Here is a 19,155-nt window from a genome sequence, read left to right as displayed (position 1 = left end):
CCCATTTTACAGATGAGACAACTGAGGCACAGAGATCCTTCTTGGCCAAGGCCACACAGCGTGTGCTGGGATTCAAACCTGGATAGCCCAACTCCAGAGTCCCTGCCTCCCCAGAGGATGGAAAACAGGACCCTCAGCCTCCCAGCCTCCCTTGCAGCCGGTGGCGGCCCGAGGTCCGAGTTCTGGCCGATGAGATGGCGCACAAGCCCGCCAGGGAGGCCTCTCCTCTGAGGGGAAGATTTTGGTCTTGCTTAGAGGAAACGGTGGCCCCTTCTTCTGCCTGGCATGTGGGTATGTCTGGAAGGTCAGCATCCATCTTGTGACCGCAAGACAACAGCTCAGAGTGGCCAGGGTGGAAAGCCTGAAGAGCCTGGGTCCCTGTGAGTGTCATCACGTCACTGCCCCGCCCTGGACTTCCTCCCTCCTGACTTGATTAAGTGAGAGAATATATATAGCAAGTACTGAGCATGGGGCTCACGCATAATAAGCCTTTGATAAATGTTGCCTGTTATTAGCATCAGTGACAGCAGCAGCATCCTTATGACTGTTATTTATTCCCAGACTGCCATTAGCCCGTATGAAGCCTTTGTGTGAATTACAAGAAGGCTCCCCTTCCTTACTTCTGCCTGTTGGAAATTTGTCACAATATACTGATTTCTTCCCTATAATATACTGATTTTGTTTGAGCAAGACACTGTCTTCTAGAAAAGCCTAAATTGCTATCAACTGTGATGTGAACCCTTGTGAAGTGCTCAGCCTGCACAACAGTACATGTGACCCTGTCTGTCCTAGTGAAATGACATTACAAGAGCAGCTGTGGGGCTCCCCCAGGACACAGAGGGTCTCTCTTGAGGAACAGGGAGGCTGCCGGGGTGGGGGTGGGGGGAGTGGGGTCCTTCCCCAGGACCCAGGAAGGGTCCTCACCTCTTTTCGGTCAGGGCAGTGCGGCTGAAGTGCAGGACCAGCTGGTGCAGGGGGTCTGGCTTCTTCTCCTCCACTTCTTCCTCTTCCTCCTCCTGCTCCCCAGCTTTCTGGAGGGAGGGGTGAGGCTTGGAGGAGGGGCTTCTAGAGCCCCCTCCTGTCTTCCCTGTAGCCCTGCTGGGCTGGACTTTTTTCTCTTCCCACACATCCTGCGCGGGCGCCCTCCCCCCGCCAATTCTGCCCAAGCCAGACGCTGCCATTCCTGCCCCTCAACGTGAGGGGCGACCTCTGGAGGTGTGCAACGAACAGTCTGGCCCCAGCCCCATCCTGTTCTGCCCGCACACCCCCAGGCAGGCCCCAGCTCACTGAAAGGTCATCTATCATGCGGTCCTCAAAACTGTGGTCTTCAGTCAGGATCCATACCGCCTTGTAGCTCTCCAAGAACATGTTACACGCCCGGTGCCTGCAAGGGAAGGTGTGGGATGACACTGGGACCTTCTCCCCTCCACGCCCCCTCTGACCTCCTAGCATCTGCCTCCCCCAACCATTCCTCGAGACCCCATCGTGTTGGCACTCCGTCCTCCCGCCTCCTCAGCCACCCTTTCTCCACTGCCCCTCAAGCTCCCCTCCTCCCTGGGGGTCTTACGTGGGCAGGTTGTACAGGGGGGTCATGCGGAAACAGGCGACAACTGCCCTCCGGCGCTGCTTGGACAAGAGCTTGTGCCACACGGCCTTCTTGGACTTGTAAGGGTGCTCGATCTGGAGGGAGGACAATCTGTCATGTCCCCAAGACCCTGGCCCTCCCCGGGGAAAACTGCCCCTCTGTGCCTGGGTCCAAACTCAGGCCCGACTCACGGGGCCGAAGGAACACCTTGGCTCCACCAACAGTCAAGGTTCTGACCTGGGCTCTGCTTCCAGACCTGGCCCCACTCGCAGACCCAGGAGCACTGCCCGCCCAAGGCCCTGCACACTGACTCAGGCGTCTTCCCCGGCCGCTCCCAGACCCAAAGTTCTGCCCCTGGCCCCGCCCCAGGCCCAAGATTAAGCACCAGGTCCTGCCCCCAAGGCCAAGTTTCCATTCTAAGCCTTCCTTTAAATTCAAGGCCCGCCCCTTGCCCCGCCCCTTGCCCCAGGGTTCATAAACAGGGCCCGCCCACCGGGCCGAGGCCCGCCCCTTGCCCCGCCCAGAAGCCACAGTTCACCAACAGGCCACGCCCACAGGGCCGAGGCCCGCCCCTTGCCCCGCCCAGAAGCCTGCAGTTCACCAACAGGCCACGCCCACATGGCCGAGGCCCGCCCCTTGCCCCGCCCAGAGAGCCGAGCTCCAGGTCCCCTCGGGCCCGCGCACCTGCTCCAGGTGGTAGAGCACGGCAGACACTTCCTGGACTCTGCGCACGATCTTCTCGGGGTCGTCGGCGTCCTCCTCGCGGCCGGGGAGGCCCCGGTACAGGGCCATCTGCCAGCGCAGGGAAGGCGAGCCTTCGACCTGAGGAGGAAGGACGGCCGCCGGCGTGAGGGCCCCTCCCCTGCCCGCTGCCCCCTCGGCCGGGTGCTCCCAGGGCCCCTCCGCGCAGCGTGGCTTCCCCGGCCGCCCGGCCCCTCCCGTGCCGTGACGATGCAGCGGGTGAGCGGGTACCCGGAGGTCCTTCGCTGCCTGGTACACAGTAAGCGCTGGAACGTCGGCTATGATTGTTGCTATATCGTGACAGGCGCCCGGCGTCGCAGATTAAGGGGGCGTACCTTTCCCTGAAGGTGAAGGTTGTTCTGCAGAAATTCCCGGACCTCCTCATCCGTGTCTTTCTGGGGAGACATGGCCAGGCTGGGTCACTCCGGAGGGCTCCCAGCATCCCCCTTGACCCCTTCTAGACCCGTCCCCCCAGCAGCTGGTGAGAGGCTTCTGTGGGGAGGGTCTGAGAGCTACTGGGTCAAAGGTCAGGAGGATCAGAGCGGGGGTCCTAGAGGGCATCGGAGGCCACAGAGGCACCGCGAAGAGACAGTAAGCATTAGAGGGGCCTCGTGGTGGGGGGGAGGGCGTGAGAGGAGATAGGATAGTCTCAAAGGTCAAATAAGGCCAGAGGGATGATCGGAGTCCGGGGAGGGTCAGCGTGAGGCTAGGAGTGCATGGGAGAGGGGCAGGGAGTTTTCGAAGATCAGAGGGGATGAGGGGGGTTATAAGGGAGACGCAAGGTCAACAGAGGTCATGGGGATCAGGCAGCTCAGCCATGTGACTGTTGGGGTCTACATGGAAGCCAAAGGGGGGCGGTCAGCAGGTGGAGGTTCCTTAGGCTCCCAGAAGAGGAGGGCCCTCAAGGAGAGGGGCACCAAATTGAAGGGTCAGAGGGGCCCTGGAGGGCTCTTTGGGGTCTTGGCAGGACTCAAGAGGTCCCAGGAAGAGCTTGAGGTCCAGAGGGAAGGAGCCTTTAGGGTTCCAGGAGAGGGGGTGCTTGTGATCCCGGGGAGAAGCCTGTGGTCTCCAGGCCCCAGGGGGGCGAGTAGGTTGTGAGGGTGCTTAGGAGCGTCCTGGGGGAGGTTCTAGGGGTCTAAGAGCAGGATCCTGGGAGGGCTTCTTAGGGTCCCTGAGGCTGAAAAGGATTGGCTGCTGTCCCATGCCAGGGGTAAGTGGGGTCCTGGGAGGCCTCTTTGGGGTCCCAGAGGGCCTAAGAGGGTTCAGGGTGGGGTCAGTTGAGGATCCTTGAGACCTCAGAGGTTTGGGTGTGGCCCTGGAGAAGGGGCCATTAGGATTCTGGGGGGCTACTTAGGGTCACAGGGTGCTCACTGGGCCCCTGAGTCTTCGGGGGCTCAGCTGGGTGTCAGCAGAGTCCAGGGGAGGGGTCACCAGAGTCCTGAGGGAAAGAGGTGGTGAGCTGGGGACCTCAGTGGGGACCCAGAAGTAAGGGGAGGGCCAATGGGATCATGAGGGCTTTAGTGGGTCCCAAGGGGTTTGGGAAGGTCCTGGTAGAGGGCTTGGAGGAGTCTCAGGGGGGCTCATGGTGTCTCAGGTGGGGCCCTCAGCATCCCAGCAGGTTGGGTGTGGTGCTGGGGTGGGGGTGGGTATTCAGTAGGGTCCCTGAAGGCTCAGTGTGGTCCTGGGGTCCCAGGGGTCTTAGTGGCCTTTCTAGTTAAGGGTCCCAGTTAGGCTCCTTCGGTCCCAGGGCCCTGGCAGTATCCTGAGTAGGGTCCTCAGCATCCTGGGGGCAGGCTCAGGGCATCCTAGGGGCCAGTGAGTCCTCAGGGTCCTGGAGAAGGACTCAGCAGGGCCCTAAGGGAGGGCTTCCTGTGGGATCCTGGAGTTCATTAGGGTCCCGGGGGCTTGGTGGGGTGCTGAGAGGGATCTGGCAGGGTCCCAGAATGGGGCTGGGCAGGCACCAGGGCGTAGCGGGTCTTGGCCAGCATGATGAGGTCCTGGTCAGTGGGTGCACACATGTTCAGGCCGATGGGCAGCATCTTCTTGAGCGTGGCCACAATCAGCGACGTCTGCACGGAGTACCGGTCCCCCCGGCGCTTCTTCTTGGTGCGTTCCTGGTCCGAGCCAGCTGACTGTGGGGACACGGGGCTCAGTGCCAGCCAGAGTCCCAGCCCAGCCCCCTGCCCCAGCCCCAACCTGCAGACGTTGTCCACACTCCCGCCCCCAGCCTGGATACCAGGTACCCCCTCTCCCATCTCAGAGCCTGCCTCAGTTTCCACCCCAGACCTTGCTGATCTTTCATTTCAGACTCTCAGCCCTGACCCTCGACCCTCCCAGACCCTAACCCCTATCCGAAATCCCCAACTTCTACCCCAAACCCTTCCAGATTTCCCCCAACTCTCAGGCCTTTCTCAACCTCTGGCGTTCTTCTCCCAGAATCCCCTGAGAACTCCCAGCACGGCCCCCTCCCCCCGACCCCACATGCAACATGCACAACCCCACATTTCATCTCCCAAGACTGAGTTCCCAAGAATGAGACAAAGACGCAGAACCATAAAGAGTCTCAAGAGAGAAGTTGGAAGAAAAAGAGAGACACTGAGAAACCGAGACAGACAAGGAGACAGGAAGAGAGAAGATGCAGGAGAGATCCAGAAAGATCTGGAAGCAGAAACACGGGGCACAGAGTCCCACAGCCGTGTTCTGAAGCCTGGGTGCAGACCCATGGCCAGGGCCAGCCCAGTCATGCCAATGGGAAGCACTGATGACAAGCTTCGGCCAGAGCCACATCCACGCTGGCTCGTCATATCGAGCATGACCCACGTGGGCCACACATGCAGCTTCTCACTGAGTCCTTGCAGAGCCCTGGGGTGGGGGGCCATGGGCCAGTGGCCCGATGCCATCCAAGGCTCAAAAGGATGACACTTGACCAAGGTCACACAGCTAACTGCCAAGAGTCAGGATTCTAACCCAAGTCTGTCTGATTCCAGAGCCCAAGCCTTAAACCCAGCCATGCGCGTGCCTTTCCCACCCCCTTCCCATCCCCCATGACCTCAGCCCACAATGCTTCGAGAGGTGCTTCAGGGAAAGCTGAGAGGTGCTGGGTTTTTTTTTTTAAACAAAAGTTAACAAAAAAAAAGTTAGATTGCCAGAAGCTGAGGGTTGGGGAGGGAATGGATGGTTCAGGGAGGTGGGGAGAGGAAGGGAATGAGGATGGAGGCTGGGAGCCAAGGATGAGGGGTGTGGAGTGGGGACAGGGGTTTCCTGGAGGCGGCGCTGAGGCTGGAGTTTGGGGGTGAAGAGGGTATTAGCCGAGAGCCATGCGGAAGGTCCCAGACGTGGGGCTGACCTGTACATCTCCTGCCTGCTTCATCCGGTTGCGGACAGAGACAAGAGGGTTACCCCAGGCCCTCAGACAACCCCAGGCCCCCTCCACACGGCCCTACCCCAGCTCCTCTGCCCCACCCGACTCGCATCCCCGAGCTGGGCCTTTCTAGACCTTGACTCCAGGAGGGTGGGTTTGTTCTTTAGGACTCTGAGGGGGGCAGTTCTGAGAAGGATGAGGGGAGAAAAAGGGGGGGTAGGAGGAAAGAAATGGGAGATGGGAGAGGAGGAAATTGGGATGGAGGCAGGAGATGGGGAGGAGAGAGAAGGGGAGAAGGAAGATGGGGAGGAGGGAGATGAAAAGGGAGATAGGGAGGAGGGAGATTGGGAAGAGAGAGGCGGAAGATGAACTGGGGCGGGAAGGCATGTGGGGAGGAGGGAGGAGATGGGGATGAGAGGGGAGGGAGATGGGGGAGGGGGCTGGGGCTGCAGGGAATGTGAGCAGGACAGGACCGGACCGGACAGGTTGGCTGGGTGAGGAGCGTCAGCTGGAAGCCCTGCAGGGTGTTCCCTCCACCCCTGCTGAGTCCTCCTCCCAGAGCAGAGCACCCACCTTGGCCATTTTGCTCTTGTTGTCGGCGGTCAGAAAGGACATGTTGTTGATCTCATTCTGGACCACAAAGTTCTGCTCCTCGCGCTTGAAGTTCTGGCGGGGGAGGCAGTGCTGGGGGTCAGACGGGGTGGCGGAGGGCATCTTGGGGCGGCGGGGGCGGGGTTAGGGAGAGCAGGGGCGGAGTGGGCGGGGACTCACGTGCGACTTGGACCAGTAGATGAAGATCTCGCCCACCATCCGGAACAGCTCCTCCGCGCTGGGATTGGGCTCCGTCAGCCAGTGCGCCCTGAGCGGTAGGGAAGGGGCTCGTGAGCGATGGCGGCGAGGGGGAGGCGGAGACACCAGGAGAGGGGGCCACGCAGAGAGAGCTCAGGGGCGGCGACCAGGGGGACCAGGAGATGGCAATGGGGGGGAGGGATGGAGTTTTCTAGGGGATTCTGGCCATTCAGATGATTTGAAATTTTTAAATGGCCATTTCTTTTGTTAAAAAAGTTTTTTCTTTCTCTAACCTTTTTCTTGAAGTGTAACATACATATAAAGTGTCAACTCAATGAATTACCACAAAGTGAACACACTTGCATAACCACCACCCAAGTCAAGAAATAGACCATTTCCAGTCCCCAGGAGAACCCTCGTGTCCTCCAGCCACTCCGCCTTCCCTCCTCTTGAAAGATGACCCTTCTCCCTGACTTCTGGACCAGAAGTTATTTTTGTCTGTTCTTGAGTGTTACATAAATAGAGGATGCGATATGTACTCTATTTTTCATTCTTCGGACTGCTTTCATTCAACCTGATGTTTGTGCGATTCATCCACGTTGTTGTGTGTTGCAACAGGCTGTTCGCTTTCATTGCCGTGTAGTATTCCACTGTCTGAATATACCACAGTTTACCTGTTCACACTCTGACCCAGCACCCCCACCCCTAGGAGTCTGCCCTATAGCAGTGCCCACTCATGAGCACAAGATGGATGTGCAAAGATGTCAGCATGCATACCACCACTTTCCCTTTCTGCTCTCCTCACAGACATAACTAATCAATCCGAGCACCCTTTCTCACAAAGTCTGCTGCAACCTTAAAATGTTTCAACCGGAATGGAACTTGGAGTTGAAATTTACTTGCTGTTCCTGAGTGAGGCCGCACCTTGGAGTTAATAACTGGTTAACACTGCTTCTGACTTTAGGGAGATTTTAGTCAATGCCTGCGCTTGCCCTTTTGTTTAAGACCCATGTTGCTGGGGGAAGCTAGGCTGGCCAGACTGCACTGTTTGCCTTTCTTCCCTCAATGACGGAGGAAGCCCTGCATAAATTAGACAGCCACGTGTCCCCACGCCTGGAGGGGAAAGGGGGGGTCTCCTCACAGGGGCTCCAATTCAGGAGGGGTCGGGGAGCAGAGGCCAGCAGGCTGGGTTTTGTTGGGCCAGAAGCAGTTGTGTGTGTGTGTTGGGGGTGGGGGGTCAGAAGGTTGGACAGGGTCAGGTGAGAATTGTGGGAAGTTTACAGCCGGTCAGAGGTCAGGGGTCGGGTGAGTGTGCACGGCGGGGACATGCTGACCTGTTGTTGTCCACGTAGCGGATGAGCAGCGGGTAGAGGGCGTAGAGGTCGCGGCAGAGCACAGAGAACTCGTCCCGCACCAGGAGCTCGCCCTCCTGGGCCTCGGCCTTGGCCTCCAGGCGCAGCTGCTCCTCCTCGGCCACCACCTTGCCCGCGCGCTTGCGCAGCCGCCCGATCGTGGGGATGAAGTGCGAGTGCAGGAGCTCCGGCCGGGCCCGGCTCACGATGGGCTGGGCGAACACTGCAGGGCGGACAGGGCGCACTCGCTGCTGGCCGGCCTCCAACTCCGGCAGCTGACCTCTGACCTCTGACCCCACCCCGGACCTCTGTTCCCATCCATGACCTCCAGCCTGTACCTGTGACCCAGCAGCTATCGTTGACCCCAGCCTTACCCTGGCTTCTAACCCAGCATCTACCTCTGATCCTGCTCCTCACCTTGGGCCCTGACCTCTGACATAGCACCTGAACCCTGATCCCAGCCATAACCTTTGACCTGAACCTGTGACCCCAGCCTGCACAAGTCTCTGATCTCTGACCCCAACGACTGAATCCTAACTTGATCTCTTACCCTAGCCCATGACCTCTCACCCCTGCCTGGCCCATGCCCAGACTCTTACCTCATGCATGACTTCTGACTATGACCCCAGGCTTCTTATCCCAGTCTCTGACCTCTGACCCTGGTCTCTGATCCCAGCCCCAGTCTAGCTTGACCATGATTGAAAACCCAATTCCTGACATGGAACTTCTGAACTGGGAATCCCAACTGTTTTTTTTTCTTTTGTGAGGAAGATTGGCCCTGAGCTAACATCTGTTGCCAATCCTCCTCTTTTTGCTTGAGGAAGATTGTCACTGAGCTGACATCTGTGCCAGTCTTCCTCTGTTTTGTATATGGGACACCACCACAGTGTGGCTTGACAAGTGGTGCCATGTCCGCACCCAGGATCCGAGCCTGCGAACCCTGGGCCACCAAAGCGGAGCAAGCAAACTTAACCACTTGGCCACCGGGCCGGCCCCAACTCTTTAAAGACTCCTTTATTGACCCCCTGACCTAGAAGCTTAACTGTCCATATCAGGGACCTTGACACTTGACCTGTTCCTCTGACCCTTTGCATAAGGAACTCAGGCTTCTGGCCCAGCTCCTGACCCCTGGCCTAACTCTCTCCAGGCTCCAGACATTCAGAATGCAGCCTGGCGGGCTCCCAGGACCCATCCATCTACCTCAGACCCTAGGCACCTGAGATTCTGAGCCCTGGCCTTTTGACCCTGAACAAACCTAGATTCTGACTCCTCCCAACTCCCAGGAGACCACGGACCCCAGGATGTCCCTCTCAGACCTCAGTCACGGGACCGGAGCCCCGGGACACTGGCCCCAGCCCTCAGGAGCCTGGTGCCCCCAGACCCACCAGCGAGCCGCTTCATCCACGTGGCCTCGTCGATGCCCAGGTTGTTGACGATGATTCGCAGGATATTCCCCAACAGGGAGTTGAGGTGGTCAGAGGTGACGGCTGTGCAGGGCGGGGGCGCCCCGGCGGGCAGGGCAGGCGGGGGCGCCTCGGGCCCGCGCTCCCACCAGCGAGGCAAGTAGCTGCACAGCATGGGCAGTGTGATCTCAATGACGTGCGGCATCTCTGTGTAGCGGGCCCCCGACTCGGCCAGCCCCCCGATGTCTGCCATGAGCCGCTCCAGCACTGGGATGTCGGGACACATCTCCTCCACGCTGTTGGGGAGCCCCAGGACTGGGGTGCGGGGAGGGGTCAGGGCATGCCAACCCATCTCCCATAGACCTCAGTGTCCACGCCACAAACCAGGCCCCCCAAACTCCAGGATTCTCCTATCTGGAGCACCCCCAACCTGGGGAATCCTCAGCCCCTCAGAGCCCAGATGGGGCCATACTGCTCCCAAAGTGGGCTCTCCCCTGGGCCCCATGCTGGGCGGGATGTGACCCTGACCGCTGCCCCACCCTACATGACTTACTGGCCCGCTCGCGGGGAGACTTGGTGGTGTACACGGAACAGGCATTATACTCGTTCAGCTGAGGCTCCAGAAACGCCACTGGCATGGCCGCTGCCAGGCGTGCCAGGCACTCCCCCAGGGCTGGCCGCAGCCTGCAAGAGGGGGCTACTTAGTTCCCATGGCCCCCTCTGCCTGGTCCTGGGTCCCAGCCCCTTCATTCACAGAAGTGCCTGTCCCTAGAGCCCTTCGGAGCAGAGACGCCAGGCACCGTTGGGCATCGACGTGGCCTTTTCCCCAGGCTTCCTGACTGCCACCCCACTCCACTGGTGATCCGGGCTCAGGAGAGTCCATGCGGGCACGGCCCGCGGCCCTCCCCGGTGCTCCCAGGCTGCTGTGGCTCCTGTGTACTACCCTCATTTCTGCGTGCCCCTGGCCAGGCAAGCTTGTTCCCCCGTGGAGAGCAACCTGGCACCCCGACCGGCAAGTGCCTGACCGCGTGGCCCCCACTGGTGGCCTCCGCGGGCCTTCTCCCCACCCCGCCCCGAGCGCCCTCACGTGGCCCCCTTGGGGAACTGCAGCTGCCACAGTGCGCACGTCTGTGGCCGAGGACTGACCGTCTCCCCTGCTTTTCTCTCCCCCCATCTTCTCCTGCGCCCTCTCCTCCCCGAGCCACCACAGGACCCACCCCAGCCACAAACCATGGCTCTTCCTCCTTACTTTTCCACGTAAGGGTTCCTGGTGGTTCCCAGAGAGTAGATACTGCACAGCGTTCGGTAGCAAGAGACCTGGACGTCATCCACTGAGGGAGGGAGGGGGGGAGGGGAGGTCGGGGATGTGCCCACCCCACTCGTCCTTCCCCACCCTCCCTCGTCTCCAACAGAGGGTAAGAGCAGGGGCTGTAAGGCCAGCCTGCCATTTACTAGTTTTGTGACTTGAGCAAGGACCAGCTCTCTCTTGGCCTCAGTTTCCCTATTTGTAAAATGCAGATAATTATAGTATCTTCCTCATGGGGTGGTTGTGGGGATTAACGAGTTACTACCTGGAAAGCAGCTGGAACAGGGCACACAGCAAGCACCCCATGAGAGGAGTCATGGAGCTCTTTGATGATAGCAATGGACGCTGGCTCCAGAAGAACACAAGCAAAACTCCAATCCTGACTACAGTTTTAGATTATCCCCCCCCCCCCCCCCCCGCCGGAAGCTAGGCTAAGAACCCCATCAGGGCTGGCCCGGAGGCACAGTGGCTAAGTGTGCACGTTCTGCCTTGGTGGCCCAGGGTTCACTGGTTTGGATCCCGGGTACGGACATGGCACCACTTGGCACACCATGCTGTGGTAGGCGTCCCACATATAACGTGGAGGAAGATGAGCATGGATGTTAGCTCAGGGCTAATCTTCCTCAAAAAAAAAAGAACCTCATCCACTTCACAAATGTCAGGAGGGCAGAAAGTGGGCAGGGGGGCTGTTCTAGATTGAAAAGAGACGACAGAGACCTAACAACCAAATGTAGTGGAGAAACACCACTGGATTCTGAATTGTTTTGAAAAACTCAAAGACATTTGGAGGGTAACAGAAATTTAAATATAGTCAGGTGAGGTGGCATGCTGAGGTTGCGGGTCCCCGAGAGGAGGTTCCTGTCCCAGGGGATGCAGGCTGAATGTTCACGGATGAAATGTCACTGTGCGTGCAACTCACATGCAAAAGTTGAGCAAAATGTTTGTAGATACCGTCCCCCAGACAGTGAAGGAAAAGCAACGGGGGCAAATCGTTAACAATCCTCTTCTTTTGACTTTTCCGTATGTTTTTAAATTTTCGAAATAAAATGTTAGACCGGGGAAGAACCCATCCAAGTGCTACTTTTCTTTTACCAATAAGGTCCATCTTGTCCGTGTCCCCTTAACAACAGTATGCTACACACATCCCAGGCTGGGTCACACGCTGTAGATGCCGTTTGGTGAGATAAACACTGCAGACGCTGCTAATGATTTCCCATATCTGCTCTTACCTTCTTCCTGCCTTTCTCTCCTTCCTATGACAGACCTCCAATATTTAGCCCCACACATGACCTCCCAGAATAAAGGCTATTTTCCCAGCCTCCTTTGCGGCAACACGTGGCCATGTGCTAAGTTCTGGCCAATGGGATGGATGTAGGCAGAAGGGATGCGGACCACTTCTAGACTGTTCCTTTAAAAGAACCAAGGTGCCCTCCTCTTTGCTTTTCCCGTCTCCTACAGGCTCGAATGAGGATGTAGCGTTTGCCATCTTGGACCAGAAGGATAAAGCAACAGTTCAGGGATGGCAGAGCAGCAAGGTGATGGGACCAGGGATCCTGACGGTATGATCCACTTACAAGTGGATCATCACATGAGAAAGAAATACATTTCTCTCTGGTTTAAGCTCCAGTAATTCAGAGTCTTTTGTCAGAGCTCTGAACTCGTACCTCATTAACTCATTCTGTTACCTGCCGATATACTGGCTGCACACTGTCCTTACAGCAATAACCCACTCAGGAAATACACATTCAAACACCTGGGGATGCTATCAGGCGCACAGGGTGGGTGGTGTTGGCTGCCCTGACCCCCGACCCCTGCCCCCTGGGTCAGGAGCCCTTACGGATGACGTCGTCTCCGAACTGGTGCTGGGCAATGTGCTGGAAGAGCGTGGTGAGGACGGGCAGCAGGGCCACGGTGGTGTAGGTGAGGTTCTGGCCCACGCCCTTCACCTGCGTGCGCGCCTGCGACACCTTCCCCAGGCGCAGGTTCTCCACCATCTTCTCGATGTCCTCCGAGGCGCTCTCGAAGAAGGAGCGGAGGCCGGCCTTCACGATCTCGGGGCCGGACTTCATCACCGTCCTAGGCGGGAAGCGGGGGCACCCCAGCTCTAGAATCTCAGATTCTAGATGTCGGAGAGTCTAGGAGAACGGGGGCTGGGGGGGAGGGGGCGCCACGACCCACGGCCCTACCTGGCATCCAGGGAGCGTGCCAGGATGTGAAGACAGTTGACCACAGCTGGAGCATCTGTCCCTGGGAGAGGAAGACGGGCTAGGGTGAAGAACGGGCTAGAGAACTCCGCCACACCGACCCCACCCAACCTCTCCCCATCCCACCCCACCCCTACCTCGACTCCCCTAGACCCCATCGCTCCCCTATCCCAGCCCTGGCCCCTCTGCCTGCGCCTCCATCCTGGCCCAACCCCTCTGCCTGGGACCCCCATCCCAGCCCGGACCCCTCTGCCTGCACCCCCATCCCGGCCCCGACCCCTCTGCCTGTGCCCCCCCATCCCGGCCCTGACCCCTCTACCTGGCCCCATCCCACCCCTGACCCCTCAGGCTGTCGCTGTCTGGTGATGAGTCTGTCCCCTCACTGGCCTGGGAGCTCCATGAGGGCAGGGCCCAGGGCTGTCCCCATCACTGCCCTGTCCCCAGGACGACCCAGTCCACGTCCGAGACCAGAGGAGGAACACAGCGAAGGCTGCTCAGACTGAGCCGTGAGCCTGGGCCTTGTTTCTCCAGGGCGGGGCTGGTGACGAGGGGAGAGAGAGAAGATGAGGGAGAAAGGCTCGGGGAGCAGAGCCACTTACCGAAGAGAGAGACCCGGTGGCGGACAAGGGCGGCAAGCTTGCAGAAGAGGCTGAAGAAAGAGAGCGGGACAGAAGGCCAGGGGAGACGGAGCGAGGACACCAAGGGGACAAGGACACAATTAGAGGAGGCAGGGACAAGGAAGACAGGGAGACAAGGCCAGAAGACAGGGCCAGGAGGAGCGAGGATGATGGAGAAGAAAGCGAAGGAGACAGGAGGGGTGGGGAGGGGCAGAGAGATGAGCAAGGTTGAAAGTCACGGGCAGGAAGCGGGATGCTGACGGGCGGAGGCTGGCCTGCCTTTCTGACAGGTCGACCAATTCATCCCCGGTTGCCTAGGAAACCCCTAGTCCTGGGCACCCCAGCCCTTCGATCACTCCTGCAGGTACAGCGGCCAGTGCCCAGCACCTGGACAGAGCCCCTGAGGTGCAAGGTTGGAGGAAGGGGTCCAGGATTGCAATCCTGTGAGGTCAGGGGCTTGGGTCAGAGGTCACAGGGCGGCCCACCTGGTGATCATTTCCTTCTCCTTGTTGGAGGCGTGGCCGCCACTGCCCAGCACTTTGGCCGGTGTGGACAGGAAATAGAGGCAGTGGTTGGTGAAGTACTGGTTGATCAAAGGGAGCAAGATCTGGGGGGATGGGGAAGAGATGGGGGGGACTAGGTGAAAGGTGGGGAGAGCCCACCCTGTCCCCAGCCCCTCCAGCTTCTGAGCCCACCCCTCACCTTGGCAAAGAATTTAATCTCCTGTTCGTGCGGGGACTTTTCTACTCGTCCACTGCTCACCACAGCCTCTGGTGGGGGAGGGCAAAGAGGGGTGATGGTGGGTTCAAGGCTGGGGAACTCAGGGTGTTCTGACGGGGCAGAGTTAGAAAATGATGGGAGATAGATTCTTGATATGAGGCTCCCTCTGTTGGCTTTGAGATAAACCTCTCTCCCCTACCTTCCATCTGATCCCCTGACTCCTTGATCAAGCCCTTCCTGAGGCTGAAAATGGGGAGGAGGACAAACCAGGATGGGCTAAGGCCTTGGAACATCCCCCTCCTCACCTATTACAGGCCCTTTTCTTCCTGAACTTATACTGAATAAATTTGGAATAAATTAATGAACAGACGGGACATGCGCAGGGCATCCCAGGAGGCTCAGCCTTCAGACTAGATCCAGAATCTGCCCAGTTCTCACCCTCTCCTGCTCCTGCCCCCTAGTCCGTTCCCACAGGGAGCCTGTGAACATGGAGTCGCTCAGCAAAAGCCAACAGGCCTCACCATGGCCTGCAAAGCCCCACAGGATCTGCCCCTGTCACCTCTCTGACCCCATGTCCTCTCCCGCTCCCCTCAGTCACTCGGTGGCCTCCTAATGCTCATACAGCGACCTCTCAGAGCCTTTGCACGGGGGCTCCTCTGCCTGGAACGCTCCCCAGATGTCCACACGGCTCCCTCCCCAGCTCCTTCAAGGTCTTCCTAGAATATTCTATTTGAGTTTTCACGGCCTCCATCGCCCCACATTTCCAGGCCTCCTTAGCTGGCCCTGGTGAATTCTTCCCATAACCTAACCACCTTCTAACACGCGAAGGGATCCCGCGATTTCTGACGTTCACTGTCTGAAGCCACCCCAGGACTGTAAGTTGCAGAGATCTCTGTCTCGTTCACTGCTGTATTGTCAACACCCAGGACAGTGTCTGGCACACTAAGCAGATGAGGGGAGGAAGGAGAAAGGCAGGAAACCGGGCCCCTGGGTGCACCTGCAGGGAGCGTGGGCATCGGGAGGGAATTCTGCGTACCCAGGTGGGCGATAAACTCTTGGGAAATGTCCATCCAGCGCAGCAACTGCTGCAGGAAGCCGAAGGCGAAGCGCTTCTCAATGGAAGACGTGTCCAGCTCCATGTCCTTAAGGCCTCTGCGCGGACACGCAGAGAGAGGGGTCGACCCGGCAGCACGCCTGCCCTATTTACCACGCCTCGCCAGTGCTGCCTCTGCCCCCCAGCCCTGCCTCCGCAGGCTGCTGCCTCACCTCGGGGACCCTAGGGAGTTCCCTGCTCCACCCTGGCCCCATCCCTCTTAGCCTCCTCCCCTCTGGCCTTGCCCACGCCTCCAGGCCCCACCCCTATTCACCCCGCCCCCACTCTCCACATACCACCCCCGCCTTAGCCTCCCTCCCTCTCTGGCCCCACCCCTGTTCTCCAGGCCCCACCTTCTTAGCCTCCTCCCCTCCTGGCCCCACCCCTGTTCTCCAGGCCCCACCTTCTTAGCCTCCTCCCCTCCTGGCCCCACCCCTGTTCTCCAGGCCCCACCCTCTTAGCCTCCTCCCCTCTCTGGCCCCGCCCCTCCTCTCCAGGCCCCACCCCTCTTAGCCCCCTCCTCTCTGGCCCCGCCCCTCCTCTCCAGGCCCCACCCCTCTTAGCCCCCTCCTCTCTGGCCCCGCCCCTCCTCTCCAGGCCCCACCCCTCTTAGCCCCCTCCTCTCTGGCCCCGCCCCTCCTCTCCAGGCCCCACCCCTCTTAGCCTCCTCCCCTCTCTGGCCCCGCCCCTCCTCTCCAGGCCCCACCCTCCTTAGCCCCTCCGTCCCCCCGCCCTCTGCCCGGTGGGATTCTCCCAGCTTTTGCCCTGCGGTTCCGCCCACGTCCCGCGCTACTCCCAGGTCCAGCTCCCAGCCCTCGTGCCTGGTGACGGCATAGCCGTTCATCTGCAGGAACTTGAGCAGCTCCTGGGCCTTCTCTCGATCTCGTGCCTTCTCCTTGGCCGTGAGCGTGTCGTAGGGGACCAGCAGGGGGTGGGAGCCACCACCTGCAGCGGCAAAGACCAGGTATCAGGGGGCTGGGGAGGACCCGGGCCACTCTCATGGAAGTGGTTCTGTAGTTTAGGGCGTGCACGATTAGTGTAATAAGGACTGAGGTAAGAATAACCAGAACATGGCTTTCCGATGCTCCTCACACCCTCGCTACAGCCCTAGGTAGCAAACGCTGTCATTATCCCCATTGCACAGACGCAGAAACCGAGCTTCAGCGGGTGAAAGCAATTGTGCAAAGTCACACGACTGCACCCTGCGGAGCCCGTGACTAGGGGACCGCGGTGAAGGGGGTCTGTGCAGGGCCGGATGGCCGCCTCACCCTTGGCCTCCAGCTCCTGCTTCTTCTTCCGCCCCCACGTGTTGTGGTAATTCTCCGCCAGTTGCTCTGCCATGGCCTGGGAGTGGATGCAAAGACTCAAGGCCCAGATTCAGAGGATCCTCCAACCCCAACAGACATCTCCATGTCCCCAAATACAGAGTCAGGGGTCTCACCTGCAGCTCCCGGGACAAGGTAACTCCGCTGAGGTCGGGGGGCTGCGGGTTGTAGCCTTCGCGCGGATCATAGGTCTGAGAGGACAAGGGGGAGAGGGGGGCTTGACGGCCTAGCAGGGAGCCCGGGCCCCAACCCAATCCACCCTGCGCCTGGCCCTAGACCCCTGCTCGGCGCCTTTTCCTTAAGGCCCCGTCTCTAAGTCACTTTTGCCTTCTCTCCTCTGCTGTTTGCGGTTCTTCCGACCATGCCCTCTCCTTTCCCAGATTTCTCAGCCTTCCTGCCCTCCCGCCTTCCCCGACCCCGCCCCCTTCCCTTGGCTCTTCTCCCTTCTCGACCCACCCCCTGCCTGGCCCCACCCTCTCACGGCCCCGCCCCTCGCCCTAGCCCCTCCCCACCCCCTGGTGACCCCGCCCTCTGCCCCGGCCCCGCCTCCACCTGGGCACTTTGGGATATCTTCCGCGTTTTTTTCTTCTCCGTCTTCTCCTCGTCACCCTCCCTGGCCTTCTCTATCGTCCATTCCCAGGCAATCATGGCCTTCAAGGACTCCTTGATGGGCCAGCGGTAAATCTCTTTGTCCTGCGGTGGACAGGAGGGAACGAAGTTGATGGAATGGGGTGAGAGGGAGGTGGAGGTCGGAGCCCCTGGCTCAGCCTCCCTGGCCTCCAGTGTCCCAGGAAGCCGACAGCCCCGACCACAAGGGTAGGAAGTGGTCCAGCCGGGATACGAACCCAGGCTTCTTACTGCTCTGTAACAGAGCCTCCCAAACCAACCCTCATTATCCCATTTTACACGTGAGACTCGGAGAAGTTAAATGGCACCGTCAAGGCAGCAAACCCAGTCTCTCTGACTCTAGAAGGAACACTAGGAGTCTGGGTTCTAGGGGAGGCAGCCAAGTTTGAGGAAAAGCAAAGTCCTTGGGTGGGGAGCCCCAACCTGCAGACGGAGCCTGATCCAAGCCCGTGAAGCAGACACACTCCTCCCTGAACCCCCAAAATGGGAGGTTTCACTCTGGACCCCCAACATGGGGCCCCAAGGCTTCGTCACCTTCTCTGAGAAGGTCTTGTAGGGCCTCAGCATGGGGTGTGTCTTCAGTTCCTCATCTATGTTCTCCCCATAGGACCAGTTGTTCTGGATCTGGAGGCAGAGAGGGGATGGTGGAGGCTGTGCCGCTATGGAGCTGGGGGTGGGGCGGGATGAAGGGTAGACAGCAGCCTGGGGGACACAGGGCGGGAACCCTGGAGGGCTGAGGGCTCCAGAGGAGCCTGTGGGTCCTAGGAATAGTTAGGGGTCTCGGGGAAGTTTGGAGGCCTCAGGGAAGACCTGGGTCTGGGGAAAGCTGGGGTCTTGAGGGAGGCCGGCAGGGGTGGGGGGTCCTGGTGAGGGGAGGACCCTGACGCCAACCTTGTCGAAGGCCCACTTCTCATGTGTGTACTCAGCGAACTTGTTAATGAAGGAGTCCAGCTTCTCTGGGATGATCACACTATCAAGGGGGACAGGATCAGCACATGCTGGGGCTGGCCCCTCCTTCCACCTCTGACATCACCTCCTTCTCCCAGCCCCCAGCCCCACCGCCCTCCTGGCCCCAGGCCTCACTTGAGGGTCTCCACAGGCCGAGGATCAAAGTTGCCTTCAGCGTCCACCGTGGCCTTCTTCTCGGCCTTGGATGAGTACGAGGCGTCCACATAGTCGGGGGGCAGGGCCCCTGCGATGGCGCACAGACAAGGCATGGCCATGCGGTACAGCTCTTGGTCGTACTTCTGCAGATGCCGGGGGTGGGGCGGTCACCACAGGCCTGGCTGAGCCTTCCAATCCTGGAGCCCCAGGACCTCAAACTCACCCCTCCAATCATCAACCCCCTTCCCTGAACCCGAAGGATTTCATTCTGGATCCAAGACTTTGGGCCCCAAACCCTCCAAACAGGCTCCTTTCAGGGCCCCCGGGGGCCCAGACCTTATGGGCCAGTGAGTCAAAGATGCCCCAGAAGAGTTTCCGAGTGAGGTGCAGCTCTTCCTCTGACGTGATCCCGAAGTTGGCCCAGCCCGTCGGGAGGCAGTAGTACTTCCAACAACGCTCATAGTGGTTGGTGAGGAGCTGGGTGGAAGCAAGAGGGGGACACACAAATAAAGGGAGCATAAGCAGCTGGCAGGCAAGTGAGGGTCCTGGGAGGCCCAGGGGTGCCAGTGCTTTTAAATTATGAAGGAGGTGTGGATTATGCAAATGATATGCTAACGAGGAGGAAATAGTATCACGAGCGGTCCTGGACAGTTTCTTATGCAAATTTGGCATTCTAATTTAGAGTCAGGGTGGGCATTAAATCAGAGCTGGATTTGTCAGTGTTCCTTTACACAAATAAGCATGCTAATATTAATCCGTGGGTAGAGTCATGTGCAAATGGGCATATGGAGAGAGTGATCCACACTTATGCGAATTACTATGGCAAATAGAAACATAGACAGAACCCCTGCAAATATATGGTAATTGGGAAGAGGGCCTCCACCATCCAATATGCAAATTGAAGTAGGACTGATTTAGCTGTGTTATG

At 59.1% G+C, this 19,155-nt stretch overlaps 1 protein-coding gene across 4 annotated transcripts in view; it reads right to left on the bottom strand.

The window, feature by feature from the left end:
• Positions 1 to 19,155, bottom strand: part of RYR1 (ryanodine receptor 1) — a 105,779-nt gene that overhangs the window by 38,990 nt on the left and 47,634 nt on the right. For 2 of the 4 annotated variants that reach the window (XM_070632710.1, XM_070632712.1), the window contains exons 50-76: positions 18,564 to 18,704; positions 18,207 to 18,370; positions 18,015 to 18,093; positions 17,658 to 17,747; positions 17,049 to 17,189; positions 16,613 to 16,687; positions 16,440 to 16,515; positions 15,993 to 16,116; positions 15,115 to 15,230; positions 14,061 to 14,128; positions 13,844 to 13,965; positions 13,341 to 13,390; positions 12,724 to 12,784; positions 12,375 to 12,613; positions 10,481 to 10,562; positions 9,785 to 9,915; positions 9,214 to 9,546; positions 7,811 to 8,051; positions 6,459 to 6,546; positions 6,261 to 6,353; positions 5,673 to 5,687; positions 4,288 to 4,458; positions 2,662 to 2,721; positions 2,270 to 2,407; positions 1,568 to 1,680; positions 1,288 to 1,384; positions 925 to 1,031 (exon numbers count right to left, since the gene is read on the bottom strand). In XM_070632710.1, the coding sequence (XP_070488811.1) occupies positions 925 to 1,031; positions 1,288 to 1,384; positions 1,568 to 1,680; positions 2,270 to 2,407; positions 2,662 to 2,721; positions 4,288 to 4,458; positions 5,673 to 5,687; positions 6,261 to 6,353; positions 6,459 to 6,546; positions 7,811 to 8,051; positions 9,214 to 9,546; positions 9,785 to 9,915; positions 10,481 to 10,562; positions 12,375 to 12,613; positions 12,724 to 12,784; positions 13,341 to 13,390; positions 13,844 to 13,965; positions 14,061 to 14,128; positions 15,115 to 15,230; positions 15,993 to 16,116; positions 16,440 to 16,515; positions 16,613 to 16,687; positions 17,049 to 17,189; positions 17,658 to 17,747; positions 18,015 to 18,093; positions 18,207 to 18,370; positions 18,564 to 18,704 (3,215 nt within the window). The remainder of the gene's footprint in view (positions 1 to 924; positions 1,032 to 1,287; positions 1,385 to 1,567; positions 1,681 to 2,269; positions 2,408 to 2,661; positions 2,722 to 4,287; positions 4,459 to 5,672; positions 5,688 to 6,260; positions 6,354 to 6,458; positions 6,547 to 7,810; positions 8,052 to 9,213; positions 9,547 to 9,784; positions 9,916 to 10,480; positions 10,563 to 12,374; positions 12,614 to 12,723; positions 12,785 to 13,340; positions 13,391 to 13,843; positions 13,966 to 14,060; positions 14,129 to 15,114; positions 15,231 to 15,992; positions 16,117 to 16,439; positions 16,516 to 16,612; positions 16,688 to 17,048; positions 17,190 to 17,657; positions 17,748 to 18,014; positions 18,094 to 18,206; positions 18,371 to 18,563; positions 18,705 to 19,155) is intronic. The other 2 variants (XM_070632711.1, XM_070632713.1) reach the window with 1 other exon arrangement.

The sequence above is a fragment of the Equus przewalskii genome, chromosome 9 (assembly GCF_037783145.1).
Source record: "Equus przewalskii isolate Varuska chromosome 9, EquPr2, whole genome shotgun sequence".
In the NCBI taxonomy this organism is placed as follows: domain Eukaryota; kingdom Metazoa; phylum Chordata; class Mammalia; order Perissodactyla; family Equidae; genus Equus; species Equus przewalskii.
This window is presented reverse-complemented; position numbering and strand designations above follow the sequence as displayed.